A 19,919-nucleotide genomic window follows, 5' to 3' on the forward strand; every position below is an offset into this window, starting at 1 on the left:
CAGACCACCTGACAAAAGATACACACTGTCAATAACTAGAGACATAATCCTCTAAACAGAACCAACACGTCTGACGTCAAATGAAACAGGAAAAGAGCTATGCAGCATGCACAATGTTAATGTAGCAATTGCTTATCAGTGTGTGTGACCCAGCATCTCCCCATACATCAGTCTGTCAGCTGTAGATACAGCTGGCCTTCCTGACAACCACTAACACCTATATATAGCTGCTCGGTCATAATCCTGTATTTCCACTCAACACCACTACACCTATATACACAGCAAACCTGTTGCTTTCAGGCCTGGAGCTGAAAGATATGTATTAGGGTAGCTTCAGCTCATAGGATACATAGCACACTGCATGAGAAAACACAATAGCTCTTAGTGAGTGAGTACTGTTTTATGCCACTTTCAGTAACGTTCCAATAACATCCCACCACAGCTGGGCATCACATAGTATCCATGTGGGGAACTGAACCCTGGTCTTCAGCATGATGACACTTTAACCGTAAGACTACCCCACCGCCCCTACTGTTACTGAGCATGCTTAACAAGACATGTATTTTCCATGTTTAACATCAAGGCTGTGATACTGTACCAAATCAAAGTGACTATATCTAGCATGGACATTTAGTAAATAGTGAGTGAGTTTAGTTTCATGCCGCCTTTGGCAATACTACAGCTATATCAAATTATCATAACTGGTATTTAGTAAATAATTTAAAATGTCAACAAGTTCTTTGAACAGAGATATTCAAATATTCATTGGTTTTGAAGATGATGACAGTTTAAAATGCAAAGTAATGCATCTCAACTGCAGCATAGTCCAAATCCAAATGATGGCCATTTGAGTTGAATAATCATAACTGATATTTAAGTGTGCATCATAGTTTGATGATTTCACACAGTCCTGTTGTATTACACCATGTCAGGGTCTGGATGGACTTGACAAACCAATGGTTGACAGCATGAGCAAATATATTACCACCTGACTACCCTGACACAACTTACCATGGAAGAATTCTATGCTACCACTACTCAAATAAATGTACTAGGCTAGGTATCTATATAATGTATTTCGTGTACTGAAATATATTTATGTACATAGGCCTGCAATCAGTAAAAGTAATGCTAAAAATGAATATTAATAACTGAATTATCTGCCATGACATTGTCCATACAAGCTGAGAGATAATCAAATCAACTTGTTTGGGTCTGGATATAGGAAAACTTGTTTACATCCGAGTCTTTGAAAAATAAAAATTCCATTCGTGCCAGTGAGACTATTAAAAACACCTATAATGTAGAGGACTACAAAACAGTGGTCTTGTCAAATTTTATGGCATAAATAGGTGTCAACAGAATTCAGGCAAAGTTTGTAACAGTTACAATCGTTTCCTGAAACAAAGTCAAGAAATGATGAATTGAACCTTAGAAGCAGCAAATATGACACACTTGCAAACTTCCCTGTTTGTAGCAATACTTGCTACAATTCAACAAAAACACGAAAGAAAACAAAGGGTTCAGAGGCCCTTTAGTGCAGTGAACAAACTTATCAAGGCTCCCACCATAGTGTGTTAGTAAGTGGTAAAAGCAATGAAATCAACATTTAGTCCCTTAGTCTGAAATATATTCCTCAGAATCATCATGGGAACTAAAATGACATCAAAAGATTGAAATAATAAAATGAGGTTGTTCCTCTGCATAACATTACAAAAGAATCGTCGGTCATCCAAGTTTATATTTCTCAATAAATTAATTTTTTCCTGTATTACTGCGAAGGTAGGTTAGTCCGCTCATTTGTAGGTGGATTATGCAAGGATGGGCACATCCTAGTGATGACAAAATTCTCCATCACTTATATTTCAACAATGTTATAGGGTAGCCAAGTGGTTTAAGCATTTGCTTGTCACACTATAGACATGGGTTCAATTTCGTACAAGGGTACAATGTGTGAAGCCCATTTCTGGTGTCCAACTGGTATTGCTGGAATATTGCTAAAAGCAGTGTAAAACGTATCTCACTCATGCTATATTTCAACAATCTGAACATTATGTCATCTCCAACTGTTAGAAGGTGCACACATTCCGTTTCCATTCAGAAATGGTAAAAACTATTTCATAAGTCCTTTTAGTAGCGTTATACAAATCAGTGCAGACACTTATTATCTTTCAAAACAAACTCCATCAGTGAATGGTATCAGTAGAACAGCAACCCAAACCTGCTCAAATAACTGGAACAAATTTGAACATCCACACTGAAATTAGTGATACATACAGACAGACATTGATTTGGGCTAGCACTTTAGTGATATACTATCAGATAAGAATTTGAATGTCAAGGAGTCTTTGAGAAATTGTCAAGTAAACGGTTAAAGATTTAGAGCATTGTCAAAAAATTTGAATGGTAAAGACCTCAAACACCCTACTCCAAAAACTTTGGACACAGCTAAGAGACTGTATTACAAAAACAGTTCTTGCAAAACACAAATACACATGATAAGGCCTGGCCTTAGACATGCACCTTGACAACGATTGACAAATATTGTAACAGTCTCTTATTTGCAATAAAAGACAACTCTGGATAGGGGCTATAAGGACTTAACATGTCCTAAATGCCTGGCTTGGTATTTTCATGTTTACAGTTCTGATTCTGAGAGACTAATTACATCATTGGCTTCTAAATGAAAATCATTCAGTAAACGAGTATGGTTTTATGCCAGTTTTAGCAAATATTCCATATTCATGAAGGGGGTACATGGGAAATGGGCTTCACAAATACCCTGTACCCAGGTGGGGAATTGAACATGTGTCTTCAGCATCCAGAGTAGACGCTTTAAACATAAGGCCACCCCCACTTCACTCCCTAGGCTCACTGAGGTGAAAACTATCGATGAGGAAACTTTGTTGTTTCGATCAGTTAGTGACCTTCATTCTAATATACAAAAGGAACAAGAGACTACACTATTTTCCCAACTATTTTAATGGAGGCTGTTTTTAGCCAAAACATCTGGGTGATCTATGTACCCTCCTTCATCAAAGAATAAGTGAATAACTGATGTCATTGGTATCAAATACCCTGTAACATGTTACTATCGTTCATATTTCGATTAATGTGTAACCTTACGAATATCACAAACAAATCGTCAGAAAAAGGGCGGAACGATTTAAATCTTTCCTTTTTCTTTTCGATGTGTCTTCATCGATGACTGTCACACCATCCGAATCAAACAAAACAACCACAATCATTATACTGTCACACTGCACAGCCTATGTGTACTAACATAAACAGCCGTCAGACGTACTTGGCAGCGTGAAAGACAAGATGATTACATTAACTTCAAAAATAGATAATGACCCTCACGAACTGCAAGAAATAACAAAAGCAAAATTTTCTTATCTTACCCGGGCCTTCAGGAGTTTGTTCTTAATCCTCCAAATTTCAGCGGTTTGCAGAGTAATCCTTCATACAACGGAATTCACACCATCGATAAATTTGTCACTCCAACACAAATGAATACTGAACCCAATCACGTTACCGGAAGTGAGGTCCGCCGCTGTGAAGAAAATGTAGTGCAATTAAATAATGAGACAAATTCACAAAACGTGCTTTAACGCAGTCAGTGGGGGTGTAGCCTAAAGTACATAGTACACATATCATTGTATCTTCGGTACTAAACCACATAACTACACGAGACTAAACACGATCCAGTACTTGTGTATTAATACTCACTGTTGAATAAGTCTGTCAAGGTGCACTACACTGAAATATTAGGCGGTAAATGTTGACCCAAAATAAACATAAGGGTTTAAGGATAGTGAGTTATGTGGAACATCTCTGAAAGCGTGAGCTCAGTTGCTTATTGTGTGGAGAGTAGCAAAAGTTCTAACTATCCTGTTACCTGTCTTTTCAATAAACTATTTTCTAAGCAACTACTTGTCCTGGTAAGATCTGCAGGTGCTCGAAGTCAGCGAGCTGTGAAAGGTTACGTGCAATCGACTCCTCATTTCGAGGCGTATTTTAACCCCTCGTGTCATATTGTTCCACAAACCAGTATTCGTGTTTATGTGTTTATATTTCGGCAGTATGTGTATGTGGTTTATTTCGCCAGTTACTTCTCGTAACAACACTCCTTGAGTGAGTGAGTTTGGTTTACGCCGCACTCTGCAATATTCCAGCTACTAGTATATGGCGGCGGTTCCTTTAGGTATTAATATAATCATCGATCACTATCATAAGACATGTGCCACAAATTCTTAATGTTGAAACACAAACCATCTTACAACTTCTGGAAGCACATCATAAACAATTTGACAATCAAAACGTACAGATCTTTTATACGGATCTATCAAATTTCAATCTACTGTTAAAGGATACAGTGTGCAGTGCTGGTTTGTTTATTATCGAAACAAGTATCGATCACAGCGTATCCCAACTGCTACTTCAATAAACAAAGGTACGATCAAGTTGTCGTAATTGTCATTAATTGATGTAATTATCAGTTAATCACATGTATTGTAAACACTTGGCCCGGGTCAGTGCGGTTAGTCAAGCGGAACGGAGTACTCCGTCCAACATTCAACCACAGTATCTAATGCATGAGTGCAGGATTTAGTGAAAGTTTGTTTGTTTTTTTACCATGAACATTTCACCCAAAATTTATATCGTGCAGATTCCTTTCTATTTGCTTAACGGCAACATATGTCATATTTGGGATTTCACTTTCTCAGTAAAGTACAAATTCTAGTACTTTTTGGTTGAGTCCCATCCGGGACCCGCACCCTCAGAGTCAGGCAACTAATCGCCAGCACACAAAGAAACAACGGGACTGCATGAGCTGGACCAAACGCCGGTAATTCAGAAAACATGCCGCTATATAATTACACAACTTAAATTCTGGTTTTGCTAATACTGTCACCAAATTGTGCTTTTTCTTATGTACTGTCCGATTTCTGGACGGCCGGTCAGACAGTTTTCCATTAATTTCACGATGTTATGATTATAAAGTGATTCACGCATCATCCCTTTAAGAGACTCCGGTGAACAGGTAAGAGGCTGTAATACGTACACACATAGGGAGGGCGAAACGGGGTTCGAACCCATGACAGCACCCTTTGCCTGTGATCATGATAAAAAGATTGGCCGAGGCTAGAGCCGATAATTCAAAGTTGCAAACGCGTTAACTGTTTATGACACATCTTATGATTTATACTTCGATCCCTGATCTAGAGGGTAAATATATCTATCAATTTATAGTTTCGAAACGAAATAACTCTCAGTCATTCCGAAAAAGCGACGTGTTTAAAACTATACTCAACCACATTCATTCACCCGCTCACTCAAACGGTATTCTCGCTCTACCAGTCCTCAGTATAGAAAGAACGTACATTTATAAATGCGTTTTATGTACGTGTGACTGTTAAAACGAAACTTAATCTGATGAAGTATTAGTAATTTTTGTTTAAAAGTGTTGGAAATACAAAGATGACATACAATTTGGATGAAACTCTACTCAGCCAGGATTACGAAGTGTCAAGTTAACCATTATTACAGCTAGAAACGTCGTTTGTCGTAGGGATATCCAGATAGAAACGTCGTTTGTCGTAGGGATATCACGTCTTGATGTTTTCAGTGTGAAAGGCACCGCTGGCACATTGCTGTTAACATAGAAAAAGCTGGACCCAGTTGAACAAAGACATCGTTGCATTACGTTAAGTCATGTGTTTACTGGAGAGGTTTGCTTTTATACAATCCCATGTCAAGACACTAAAGATATTAGAAATATACCGTCCATAAAACCGATATTTCCCTTACATGGTTGACGTAAGCCATCAGATTACAAAGGATAGAAAACAATCAGGAATAGAAATGGCCGTGTACAATTATGTATTTCAATATACCTGCATACACAATAAATTGCAGCAGTGGAGCACTGTGAATAGTGTACAAGAATCACTTCGCTTTAGTCATCCATGCTTAGGGGAGGTGGGGTAGCCTAGTGGTTGAAGCGTTCGCTCGCCACGCCGAAGACCCAGGTTCGATTCCCCACATGGGTACACTGTGTGAAGCCCATTTTCTGGTGTCCCCCGCCGTGATGTTGCTGGAATATTGATAAAAGCGGCGTAAAACTACACTCACTCCCCCATGCTTATCAGTATAACCCAGCTACGCTCGTGTTCTTGTCGTTCACCTGTTGCCGAATCATCGGGTTTATAACGGGTAGGGCCACTCGGTCCTCCAAGATGACCTGGCACAATGACCTATGCAGTAAAAGGTTATACACACGCCTATGCAGCTATTTGGATCACAACATACAATAGTCCATGGTTATTTAAACAAAGATTTGGTATTAAATCGAAAATCCCCTGCACTGGGCAATCGAACTGCCTCGGCGAACTGAGCGCATACACTTAACCGCTCTTATATAACCTGTGTTGTGACTTATATTATATGACATGTACGTCACAAGAGGGGAATGCTAAGCTGGATTGTAAGTGGAGGAAGTGATCGGTAATACGTTGATTGATTATCTATAGACTGTCGTACAGAACCTGAAGCAAATATATCCAAGAAAGCCCGTCCAAGTCTAGAAAATGTGGCACATCCAGATTTCTACATCTAAAAATGAAAAGTCTCGGGCTCCTTTTTATTATATATATTTTCTAGTATGAACCTTTTTTCTGTAAAACAGGTTCTTTTCAGAGACTAATTGTTTGTCTAGATTTTTTATTGCTAGTGGGGCGTTAAGTGGTTAAAACGGTTAACTGGTTAAAGAGATCCGGGTTCGATTCGTCATATGCGTACATATGAAGCTCAGTTCTGGTGCTCCCGTCATAAAAACCACATACAAAGTTATCGAGTTATGACTTATGTACTACCTATATATATATTCCATAACAGTGGATTTACGACAGTCGTAGCGCTACGATAGCTTTGTGAGACAGCGCCTAGTCTCTTATGACAGGTTACATTGCAGGACCCACGTTTGCCAGCTTTAATTCAATTGATTTTCTTATGATGCTATTAACACAAATGAAATGACAAGGACGGAATCTGACCTTGTTACACTGCGTTATTTTCTACCCCAAGACGCCACTTGCCTTGTCAACTATGGCTGTCTTTCCTTTTTAGAGCACGATGACACTGGATCCGTTAGTGTTTGCCATTTGTTTGTCATACCATGGTGACTAAGTGAGTATAGTTTTATGCCACTCTCCGCAATATACCAGCAATATGACGACTGGGGACACCAGAAATGGTCTTCACACATGACAAGCTGATATAACTGATAGATAGTATGAACTAAGTTTTGCTGATCGCAGTTCTAAACAAGATTCGATCCCCTACATACATTGAAGAACACGCGTTCCGTCCATATTGGCTGCACATCTCTTCTGTACTACTTGAGTGAAGATGAATGATAAGGTTATGTTGATTTGCAACTAAACATATAAGGACAAGCTTTATGGGTTAACAAGTACTTTATTCAGATGATGCGACGTTTTGATACAGATACCATGATATCATACACCAGCTTGACAGCGATACAAGAATCTGTATCGATGCGTCGCATCATCTGTATAAAGTACTTGTTAATCCATGAAGCTTATCTACTCCCCAACTTCTAAATAATGCTTCTCAAAGAAGTTATGCAACTAAAACATTACTTCAAAAGAAAACATGAATTAAACAATCTACACGAGGCCATTTTTCTCCAAATAATAATCGTTCATCCGTAAGAAATCTTCGATATCCATGCTTTATCATAGTTGAAATCACGTGATTATATCAACACTTTCTTTCAAGTTCTCGTATTACTATTATTATAGGATGTTTATATAGCACACATATCCACTCATTTAGTAGTGAGGGAGCGAGTTTAGTTTTACGCCGCACTCAGTAATATTCCATCTATATGGCGGCGGTCTGTAAATAATCAAGTCTGGACCAGACAATCCAGTGTTCAACAACATGAGCATTGAAATGCGCAATTGAGAACCGATGACATGTGTCAACCAAGTCAGCGAGCCTGACCACCCGATCCCGTTAGTCGCCTCTTACGACAAGCACAGTCGCCTTTTATGGCAAGCATGGGTTGCTGAAGGCCTTTTCTATCCTGGGACCTTCACGGGTCACTCAACTATAGTACTTGCTCAAGGTGCACCAGCGTCACCGAAGTGGTAGAGATCTTTAGGCTCTCCATCCTCAGTTGGCTGGTGTACTGTTATTAGCGGCGTAAAAACCCAATTCACTCCCGATTCTTTCAGAACGACGTTCGTGATCGATGGGAGGCGATCTTGTGACGTTTCCTTACTTTGACGAGCTGGAGATCTGTTCCTGACAACTTAATGATTATCTCCCTTTGACAATAAGCACTCGATCTCCTTCCACGTTGTGATGGAGTTGATAAGTCCTTAATAAGTCCACAAAAACAAAGAGAAAATCTCCATGGGACAGAACACTGTATGAGTCACAGTTTTGCTGAAATGCGCAGATTCATATGACTCTAATTAATTTATAAACGCTATCAGAGACCATAAAATAATCTGTTACATGGTCGCTGACGCTTTTGACGTGGCCATTTCCTTTGATAATTTTGCCCGACAGCATGCAGCAAGGCTTCCAGTGAAGATGTTGGATATTTTCACTAGAAAATAACATATTCTTCACTTTGACTGGCATGTTATATTCCTTGGAAGTGCTACAATTCCATTTCCTAGATTGCATCACACCATGCATCTCACAGTCTTTATGTAGGAAGATATTTTACGCCTCTTCTTGTAGTTTGGCAAGCGAAATACGCAACTCCGAGAGTCGGTGTCGAATGAGTGAGTGGATTTAGTTTTATGTCACACTCAGCAGTATTCCACAAAAAATGGCTGCGGTCTATAAATAATCGAGTCTGAACCAGATAATCTTGTGATCAACAAGATGAGCGTGAGTAGGTGTTGTTTTCCATGAACGACATACTGGTATAATCACTTGTTACTTGTACCATGAGTATAGTTTTAAAGACTGATACATCTCATCCGCTTGATATTTATGTATATGGACGTTTATACCCTATAAACGTAAGTAAATAATGAAGTCAACTCCAAAAAATTGAATATTTTAGGATTCAGGTAGCAAACACAAAATAGATTGCTTAGGCAGAAAAGGAAACACCACGGAATCAAATAGAACAGATTGTTATGGATAACAACTTCTTTATTGCGTGAGGGCGACGTGTCGATACAGATTCTTGTACTTGACAACGGTACAAGAATCTGTATGGAAACGTCGCACTCGCGCAATAAAGAAGTTGTTATCCATAACAAGTTGCCCTATTTGTACACCTCAACTTCTAAAATGCCACTCAAATAAGTTAACCAATCAGTTGCAGGTTTATATCTTATAAAATAGCCTCGAATAAAAAAAAATCAAAAGTCTAAAATATACAAAACAACATAAACAGGTGGAATGTCAATAATTGTCTCTTGGATATTTAGCAGTACTCTCAAATGTTAACTCGTACGTAGGCCAACAGTTACTGGTTACTGATATTTGCCGTAGAAGGAATTTAAGGTTTAGTGGGGTCGTTAGAATAAGTCGGGTTTGTTAGTGGTGTACACTATATTCATATACAACATTTCTCATCTTCTCCGTTCCCATGTTTAAGGAGTTGCTAGGCTGCGCAGATAAAGTACTTATACGTTTATTTTCTTAGCAGTGTAGTATTTTAATCACATGTACATTAATAATAAAATAATTATAACTTAATCTTCAGACAGGAAATTGTTGAAAAAGACAGCATGTAGATTATACACGGGCTTACCAAATTTGTATATATTCCCACCTTACAGTAAGTAAAAACGTCGTGCTTAATTTGTGATCCCTGAAGACTGTTGAAATAATCGACACAATGGACTGTGTACTCAGGTCTGTACTACACGTGGATGGTTATCGAAGTAACTACATGCCTCTATAAAATAAATATAGTTTCACTTTGATGGCATATATTAACAGAAAATATGAATGGAATTACGGATTTACCAAGAATGAGCAGATATTCGAGTCACTTCAAAGTGTCCTTTAACATTTTCACTCGAGGAGTGAGTGTGGTGCTAATAAATTAATACCAGCATTATTTGCTTGATTCAGTTGAGGGAGTGACAGAATCTAAGTCGATAACAATAAGTTTGTAACACGTAAAACATAATCGATATTGTCATGTTTGCTGATTGAAATTTAAAAAATAACACTATGATTCATGCTCAGATACGTATCCAAGACTACGTGATCAAAGTAAAGGTCAGTAACAACATTCATATCTCATAAAACAATTTTGAAAATGCATTCAAACCCTCTAATATTGACACATTTATTTACTATATTTTTTTAAATATACGACATTACATACGGGACAACCTGATTTTTATACACATTACACGAAATAAGTATATACCTTTTTCGAAAAAGATCGGCCAACCGAGTCTCACTGAGGATATATCACAAATTCAATGAGTTGTGTTGATAATACGATTTTCGTCCTACCCATCATTCCTCTATATCCGGTTCTTCACTTCCGATTTCCGTATTTGTCAATGTTCAGTTCAGACAAGTAGAGGTAGAGATTGTGATATTACGATCCGTTTACTTGAAACAGTGTGAAATTGTCGCACTTAAAAATGGACATCAGTAGTCCAGTGAAAAATGATGAGAAGGAAATGAGCTCTCCTCTGAAGAGGAGCCATGATGATAACCCGCCGGACACGGAAATATCGCCTGTCAAGTCATCAGGCGAAACTCCAGAAAAGGACGGAAAGCATTCAGATGGCAGACTGTCTTCTGAGTCCCCGCCAGAGAAAAAGAGGAAGGTTGAAAATGAAGAAGAACATTCACATAACAAGCAAAAGAAGGAAAAGCAAGAGGAAGAAAGATTGAAAATGCAGTTAGTTGTGTATATTGTTATCATTGCCATTATTTTTTTAACAAACAGTCCCACAAAGACCCACTTTGAATATAATCATACATCCGCAATCTATGTTGTACCATATAGGACCTTGCTTTTTATGGACTAGCATGACTTGCACAAACAATATTATTATTAATTAAACCAGATAGCGATAACCATTAACCCATTTCTCAGTCTGCCTCAATTTAAGATGCTTTGTTAAGAGATCAAAGGCATCTACACAGTATTTTATCAAGCATCAAGTACACTTTTTGCATTACAACACTGTAGTAAGTCACTATGCCAGTCTAGCCTTCTTCCTCCCCCCCACCACCACCATACACAAAACACACTTTTTAATCAAATGAACCCTTGGCATCTGACATCACAATGCTAGTATACTCGGATCTCATTGTATCGCGGTATTCATGGTATTGCAGCAAATCGGTATTCTGGTTTTGTGCTCTAGACATGGCTCTTAGAGGTGATTTTGTGTGTAAATCGACAGCCTAATGTCAGTGGTTTGTTTACTTTTTTAAACTGACGGCATGCATCGAATCTCCATAAGCATTATCCAGCAGAATTATTAACATTAAAATATGGAATCTGTCAGACCCCGTGCTATAATATTTACGTTTCATATATGACCCTGCCCACTCCATCTGAACTAAGTCGTCTACATATCCTTGTTGCCAAAAATATAGGGAAAGTGATGTCATGAGCTATATTTATCTCCTGCGGAATGAAGTATTTTGTTTACCGCGATACGATGGAGTTCTTTTCTTTGGTAGATATTAATAGGCTCCGTTCGTCTAGTGGCTTTAGCTGAAATACTGTCAAAGTTAAAATAATAGTTTTTTCACAAATGTCTTGATCAAATGTCATGTTAATCAGATTTCTCAATAAAATAGGCCTCAGAACTTCAGAATTTTATTTCTGATTGCGGATATGTCAAGTACCGCGATACAACGAGGTCGCAGGCTCAGTTGTCATTGCCTCATACAGTCTAATATAGTAAACTACTCTGTAGCACCCTGTATCTTGGTTTGCAGTTGTGTCACTCAACTAATATCACTGGTTGAAACGATGCAACCAAATGTCCTCATACTTTAACTTTGATAGTTCAGGGAAACTATCATTGGCAGTATAACATATATAAAATGTACATACATGGGATGCATATATAAATATTCATACCCAAACCAAATTGACATGTAATAAGTTGACTTTCTTCTAAGAAAGAATAGTTTAGTATGAATGCTGCAGGCAAAGAGTATCCTTCCAAACTTGTCAACTACATATTACTAAGTGATGTGACAACTGACCTTTACAAGCTACTATAGGTTAGATATAGAGCCTTTATACATATGTCAGTATCACAATGCAGTGTCATGATTGTTATAATAATAAATAACAATAATAGGCTATTTATATAGCGCCTTTCCTCGTCTCAAGGATATGCTCAAAGCGCTTCCTGAGCTCCAGTTGAAATATACAAAGCTGGAAGGTACAATGGTTATAAGTCACTTGTATAAGTTGTAACGTAGAAATAAATGAGTCTTGAGTCGTGATTTGAATCCTTCCTAGGGAAGGAGATAATTTTAACTCAACTGGGAGAGAGTTCCACAGAGACGCTGCTGCATGTGAAAAGGTTCCTGAGCCAAATGATTTTAGATTATAGCTTGGGTCAGCAAGTAACAGTTGTTGTGATGAGCACAGAGTTCTTTCTGGAGAGTAATGTGTCAGGATGCCCTGAAGGTAGGAAGGTCCTGAGTTATAGAAAGACTGATAGGTGAGGCTGAGAATCTTGAAATCAGTCCTTTCACGAATAAGGAGCCAGTGTAGAGCCAGAGTTCAGAATGGGAGAGATGTGACAGCGTGGATTGGCGAGAGTGATAATGCGTGCAGCTTTGTTCTGGACTTTCTGAAGACGATGGAGTTAAAACGAGGAGATGCCAATTATATGCAATTTATTACACGTACTGTCTGCAATATTAGTGTTGTGATCTCCTGAACTTCACAGTGAACTTCACAGTTATTCATCAGGATAATGTCTGATAAATGAATGTCACATCACTAATACTAGCAACCAGTTTTTGTAAGAATCCATTGAACTTGTGCTCACTTCCTTCAAATTGTTGACCTGTTGAGTTAACTAACTGAGCACCATCTACATATTAAACTGAGAGTAAATTTAAGTGGTTGTGCCTGCAGGGGATAAATAGTGATTCTTACTTTTAAGAGCTTCAGATAGCTATACTGGCTCCTTTGAGTGATTCTGATGCTATATGATATAATCAACACAGCACTGAGTGAATGAACCTATTTATCTGGTGCAAGCTGAAATGACTCACTACTTCAGATGTTACAAGACCAGGGAAAGAAATGCAATGTTTTCAACATGTTCAAAAGGTGCCTGCCACTGGGTTTCAGACAGATGATTTAGGTGTGCCTCTGACAAAAGAAGTTAAATAATCCAAGTAAACTTATAACACCCCACCAATTATGTCATTTTGATATGTTTTGATAAATCAGTAAATGTCATGTAAACATGTAAGCTTCAGAGCTGGATTTTCCTAAATAGTATCATGGCTGTAGGAACAGTAGGACTTCATTTGCCCTGGTCCCTTATGCTCGAAACAATCGTAGCTCTGAGGATTCTTAACTTTGATTGTAGCCAGTGTGTGAAGAATGGGCTTAAAAAGTTTGTAGGGTTACAAAGGTTTCAAGAGTGAGTGACCAGGACCCATAAAGTAACCCACAAATGATGTTATCAAATGAAGCAGGAGTGCTTGTGTTATCGGTGCTGCGTTTCAAAATGGCCTTGTCCATGTTGTGTGGTGAGAATGAGAATGACACTGACACTAATAACCAGCTTTATAGGGAGCACAAATATGTTTTTGAATCATTCGAGTTATTGCAGTTTTCATTTATTAAATAATTAAAATGACTCATGCTTCTTGGACACATTGACGACATTTCAGACGTGCCATTTCAATTTTTACCATGCCATGACACACAGTTTAAATACTATTGTTAGGATGAAAGGTGTGGATTTTAATACGACCTGTCAATAATTTGAGTGTGATGGAATAGCAATTATGTATTGTGATCATCTGTTTCAGGGTGTTGGTGTCCAATTTCTCTGAAGACCAGCTGAACCGATACGAGATGTACAGACGAGCTGCTTTCCCAAGAGCTGCAATAAAAAGGGTAACGCTCATTCAGCATTGTTCAGTGCCAGTTCAGCGATATAGACCCGTGAAGGTCCCGGGGTAGAACAGGCCTTCAGCAACCCATGCTTGCCGTATAACTAAAAGGCGAGTATGCTTGTCGTAAGAGGTAACTAAGGGGATCACGTGGTCAGGCTCGCTCTCTTGGTTGACACATGTCATCGGTTCTCATTTGTGGCAGATCGATGCTCATGTTGTTGATCAATGGATTGTCTGGTCCAGACTTGATTATTTACAGACCGCCGCCATATAGCTGGAATATTGCTGAGTGTGGCGTAATACTAAACTCGCTCACTCAGTGATATAGATTGGTTTAAATGTTGTACCTGCTGACTGCATATTGTAACATGAAGTAGTAAATAAGTAGGTATGGTGACTTGTCTGATAGTGTCAACTTACACTGACTGGATTGATTGTTGCTCATAATATCCAATGCTGGAGTCCTGGCCATCCAGCTCAGGAATACTGGTGATTGCAGTGTTAAAACTTAAATTAGTATGGCTTTTACTTGACTGATGTTTTGTGGGGGTTATGGTCATGCATAATTGCAGGAAGTCACAACTATTTCTTCTCATATACTTCCTTGAAAAACTTTGCTAATTTATCTTCTGCGACATACGAGCTTTGAATTTAGATGCATCAAAGAAACGTAGAACAGTTATCTGAAGCCAGCGAAGGATAAATTTGTTTTCAGAGACCCTGTGCAATATTTCTTTGCTGAAGTCTACAAAAATTACATCTTCTTAACAGCAGATGAACAGTTCTCGGGCTTGTTTGACATTGGTTCTGTTTAAGTATGCAATTAAAGCAGATTAGTTTTGAGATGGTCAGTTGAGTTTGTAGTGAAAAATGAAAAATTTCATCAATGTAAAGTGATTAATTGTGTTGCCAACAAGAATTGTAGTGGGCTGGAAGAACATGCATGCTTTAGTGTTCTTGTCTCCTGTCACCACAGTTATCTCCCCTAGCATGTAAAGTCTTGTGAGTACAGGCACTTTGTTGTTTGGTGGTAGTTTATTTAGACCATGCATCCATGTGTCTATCATCCATACATGCACCCACCCATCCATTCCTCATCCATCCATATATATCCCATTTATCCATCCATCTACTATCCATTCATCCATCCATCCATCCATAATTACAAAAGTCATTGGAGAAGTGACCATATAAACATGTAAACCTGAAAGCTGGATTTCCTGAACACTGTTGTGATTGCAAGAATAGACTAGCTTCATTTGTCCTATAAGCTAACCCACAGAGACCATGTGCCTATGGTGGCTGCTACAGACTATGTATCAACCAAAACAGGTTTTCCTGTTATGTGTACTGGCATTCAAAGTAGCCGCACCCATGTTAAGCTGTGAGATTGAAAGTACCACAAATATTGTTCTATAAATTTTCATCTTGCTGCCAGGGAACATTGAAAGTATTTATCCATGCCATCTCAATTTTGACCATGCTGTTTGACAGTTTTTCAATTTTCATTTTTTATTTGACATGTTTTCAAAACATCTAAACGCTTGTTTGGTATCTGAAGTCATCATTTGACTTTCCACATTTTAAGCAGTTGTGCGCTGATTTGGCACTTTTAGAGACCTCATAAGAATGGGAAAGCTGTAATAACTTGGTGCACCTAGTGGCTGCAAGAGTTGTATGTTTCCCAGGGAGTTCAGATTGATCATGAATGTGCTGTTGAGATTGGGATCCAGTGATGAAGGGAAAATGCTGTGTGTATAAACAACCACTAACAGGCTGCTGTCCATATAGTGACCAAATAAGATAAGAAGTCTACAGCTGCAAGGCCTTTGTGCTTACTGCACATGAGTGGTTGTCAGGTACATTATACAAGTACAGTGTTCGCACAAATGTTTTCAATGTTTTTGAGGTAGTTTGAACCTTCTGTCCAACCAGTTTAAGCAATGTCAAATTGTACAATATTTGTTGTTTATCATGTTTGTGTACACAATATGGAGTTTATCATGCTGTTCTCCATTATGATCATCATGTTGAGATGCTGGAATTGCTTCAAATAAATGTCTGTTCAAAGGCAGATGATACTATTTTTCTGAAAACTTAAAGAAACTATGTATAGACTTATTGTATACATGGGTGGTAGGGTAGCACAGTCATGCTAGTGGTTTAAGTGTTCAGTCGTCATACCTGGGTATTACATGTATTCCTATCATGTGTGAAACCCCTGCCCCTCACCATGATGCTGGTAGAATATTGCTAAAAGTTGTGTTAAACCATACTTACTCACAGTAATCCTGACTGAATTCTTCCATGCTTTGGTAAGTCAAATTTCTTTAGTTTGAGGTAGTAAACTATTCTTTAGGCTCCTTCGTATTGCATTAAAAATGAACATCAAGTTTTGCAAAATATTTATTGTACATTTTGCATGTAGAATCTGTTTTATTTCAGCTGATGCAGTCTATCACTGGATCCTCTGTCTCCCAGAATGTGGTGATAGCTGTGTCTGGTATCGCCAAGGTCTTCGTAGGAGAAGTCGTTGAGTCAGGTACTGCCAGCTCAGGAAAGCATTTTTTTCAGCAAATTTACTGGTTTGGTAGTTGACAAAATTTGAAATAAGTGTGGACTGGTGACTTCACTTACATACAGACACTATACTGACTTCTAAGTACAATGTTTTCTGATGGATTGATATCATTCGAGTTGGCAGAATAATACTGAATGATTTGATCAAATTTGCTATTAATACACACTGCTACTTCGAAGACTTTAGACTTTCTCAGTAAAGGGCCAGTTAAATAGTACTTGCTGGGTTGAGTCCAGGCGTCAAACCCACACTCTTAGAGTTGGCCACCTAATCACCAGCACACACTGTCTGTACTTTTACTGAGAAAGTGTTATCCTAAATATATAGTGTTAAATCTTCATGACTGCCAGTTTGCCTGCAACAAGTCCCACTTTATATTCTGTGTAATTTCTGTTTCAGCGCTGGATGTGACAGAGCAGTGGAACGATACTGGACCTCTACAACCCAGACACCTTCGAGAAGCAGTTCGCAGACTTAAGAACAATGGACTAATTCCTTCATCTAAGACAAAGAAAGTCTTCTTTCAGCCATGAATCCTACAGGATCTACTTGGGAAATCTAATAGGACCATCAGAGACTAAAGCATACCCCAACTTCCCCAACAACTGGAGTTGATATGATGTGTTCTGCAGGAACATCATGTGATGCTAACTTGATGTAGGTGATGCAGGCATGATGGTGACCCAATTAGAGAGACCAAATGCAGTGGAGGGTGGAAATATCAGTAGCATGACAAAAAGCATAAAAGGATTTCCTTGTATTTGACATCAATTCAGACCTGCATTCTGAATGAAAACAGTCAGCTTCGGGGAGTCTGTTACAGGTATCCAGCTAACTGGCCATACATGAAGCGAGTTTGCAAACCTTGATGCTGAATACAACAATTTCGATTGATATTATCATATACTGACAGAATGAAAATCACTCCAGGTAAATTTGGAATTTAGACCATAGATGATTTTACTTGCATAGGTCATAGTTTGTGTATTATGTATTCGTGGTCACTCCTGTCTGCTGAATGTGTGTGTGTGTTTGTCTGTCTGTCTGTGTGTCTGTCTGTGTGTGTCTGTGTGTGTCTGAGAGATAATGAAAGAGGGTGGAGCAGAATGATGGTGGCAGAATATTGTGTACATGTAAGAATAAGCGGTTGTGTTTATTTCATGCTCTGGGCATGTTGGAAATAACCAACATTACTGAGTTGGTGAAAGTCTTCAGGGAACATTTGTCTTTTGAAAAGAATAAACTGTCTTGAGGTAACTGTGTTGTGTTTCTATACATACTTAAGTATAGACTGTTATTTGTAGGATGATAGTGCATCCTTTGAGATTCTGATCAACCTATGGTGCTTGTATGCAGCATGTAATACAAGTAATGATAATAGTAATAATAATGATGGTACTTAGACATTGCAAAATACTCCACACCACAAAGGGGCATGCTCAGAGTATGCATAAAAAGCACCATGGATATCCCAAGCTGCCTTTAAGGTGCCAAAAGGTTATGGTCATGTGACTTATTTCACCGGGTACCCATTTACTGCTGAGTGAACAGAGGCAAGTTTGAACACACTTGCTTCCCTAATGTGAGACCACATTCATCACATGTGCTTTGTTATGGGGCAGGACTAAGTCCTAGAAACTCTAAGGAGTCAAGCTGCCAAACACAGTAACCCATTCAAGGACTCTCTGACATCAACATTACTTAACTTCAACTGATTTGTGTCCTGAGTTGAAATGCACAGGAATACATTTGTACACACCACCATTACTGGACAGAAGGGTTTCTGCTAGTGAATACACTACACTTCACCATTCATAGGTTAATTAAAACTTAATTATGAAAAAACATTGGACATTTAGCCTTTAGCCAGACAGACCCCATGCTCACTGATAAGTCAATTTTTTACTAAATTATTCCACCTATTGTCATGTAATTTACCATGCATCACCGGAGTAGTATACAGAACGGTGGAACGGGACCAGGCCCCTCCCAGAGCCTGAAATTCTTAAACTAAGGCTGTGTGAGTGGGCCGGTCCAGTTCCACCATTGTGTATACTACTAATGTACATCTCTCATGATAGCTACTATGATGACAAGCTGTATGATACTTCTCAATTCTCTCTCCTTTGTTAGAGTGCTACTTTGTTCCACTGCCAAGAGAAGCTTGGTAATTTGCAGTGAACATATGAAGCATATATATCCTCGTGAGCTCATGTCAGACAGCTAGCTTAACACCAACGTTAGAGATGGTTGTTCTTAACGATTGGTTGTAAGTGAACAACAACCTATTTCCAATACTTTACCATTTACATTACAATGAAGTACGTTTGACAACTGACACTTATGTAATATAGTTTTACTGAACTCAACAAAGATACATCCTGTATCTCTATTCTCTCTTTATTCTCTATATCTAAGACTGCCTCCGTGGTGTACTGGTTAGAGTGTCTGCCTCATACCAAAGTACGTTATAACATGGTACTTGTTGGTCCCTGCCTAGGCATTAATGGCTAAAACAAGGACTGGTCGGCTCGAAGTCAGTATAATGTGTATGAGTAGGTTATTCATGCTTAATTGTGGATGGTATCTCAGTGACTTAGCTCAATAAAAACCAGCTTAGGTCTGGGCTACAAGTAGCCACATACAAACACAGATACACCTTGTCATATGAGAGAAATTATAAATAATAGATAGATAATTTTTATTTATTACCCACTTGGTCAATGTATGGGTAGTTGCATACAATCTCGTAAGCCACACGAGTGTCATATTGTGTTGACCTGTGCTGTAACAACTTGACCTGAGATTCTAATGATTTTATTGAATAACCGATGACCTCTGTGTTATGTTATGACGGAACTACATTCCCATTCATACATTTGAACTAAGACATTATATCCACTGAAAAACATAAACACAATGTTTCCACCAGTGATGTCAGCTGAGCGAAGCAACTGCAAACCAGGAAAAGGGTACAATGGAGTAGTTTAATGTTTGAGGCAATGACGACTGACATGTATCGTGACGTTGGTTACCAAGGGGGGGCTGATGTACTGTGACACAGTGTGACATCATGCGAAAAGTGTACAACAGTACTACATTCTTCTGCAATATCTTTCTGAAACCGGTTTCACTTTGGAACCATAAAAATAACAAAAATACACACTTTTGTCAGTTTAATGCATGTGAAACA

The 19,919-nt window shown here is 38.5% G+C and overlaps 2 protein-coding genes across 4 annotated transcripts in view; one reads left to right on the forward strand and one right to left on the reverse strand.

The window, feature by feature from the left end:
- The window catches only part of LOC137261299 (serine/threonine-protein kinase 38-like), a 71,335-nt gene extending 67,363 nt beyond the window's left edge, over window positions 1-3,972 (reverse strand). For 2 of the 3 annotated variants that reach the window (XR_010954847.1, XM_067799023.1), the window contains exons 1-2: window positions 3,733-3,930; window positions 3,405-3,556 (exon numbers count right to left, since the gene is read on the reverse strand). The gene's annotated coding sequence lies outside the window, so the exon portion shown is untranslated. Of the gene's footprint in view, window positions 1-3,404; window positions 3,557-3,732 lie in introns of all 3 variants that reach the window. The other variant, XM_067799024.1, reaches the window with a different exon arrangement.
- Window positions 3,973-10,529: 6,557 nt separating this feature from the next.
- LOC137261300 (transcription initiation factor TFIID subunit 11-like) lies at window positions 10,530-17,983 on the forward strand. Its single transcript, XM_067799025.1, has 4 exons — window positions 10,530-10,930; window positions 14,059-14,146; window positions 16,591-16,687; window positions 17,126-17,983. The coding sequence occupies exons 1-4, from the start codon at window positions 10,668-10,670 to the stop codon at window positions 17,257-17,259; spliced, it is 582 nt and encodes a 193-aa protein (XP_067655126.1). The 5' UTR covers window positions 10,530-10,667; the 3' UTR covers window positions 17,260-17,983.
- The last annotated feature ends 1,936 nt before the right edge of the window (window positions 17,984-19,919 follow it).

The sequence above is a fragment of the Haliotis asinina genome, chromosome 14 (assembly GCF_037392515.1).
Source record: "Haliotis asinina isolate JCU_RB_2024 chromosome 14, JCU_Hal_asi_v2, whole genome shotgun sequence".
In the NCBI taxonomy this organism is placed as follows: Eukaryota; Metazoa; Mollusca; class Gastropoda; order Lepetellida; family Haliotidae; genus Haliotis; species Haliotis asinina.

What these genes read in the sequence shown, in the direction of transcription:
- LOC137261300 (XM_067799025.1), top strand. Translation starts at nt 10,668, where the DNA reads ATGGACATCAGTAGTCCAGTGAAAAATGATGAGAAGGAAATGAGCTCT. An exon ending in GAAGAAAGATTGAAAATGCA is followed by an intron (nt 10,931 to 14,058) that starts GTTAGTTGTGTA and finishes CATCTGTTTCAG; the next exon opens with GGTGTTGGTGTCCAATTTCT. An exon ending in AGGAGAAGTCGTTGAGTCAG is followed by an intron (nt 16,688 to 17,125) that starts GTACTGCCAGCT and finishes TTTCTGTTTCAG; the next exon opens with CGCTGGATGTGACAGAGCAG.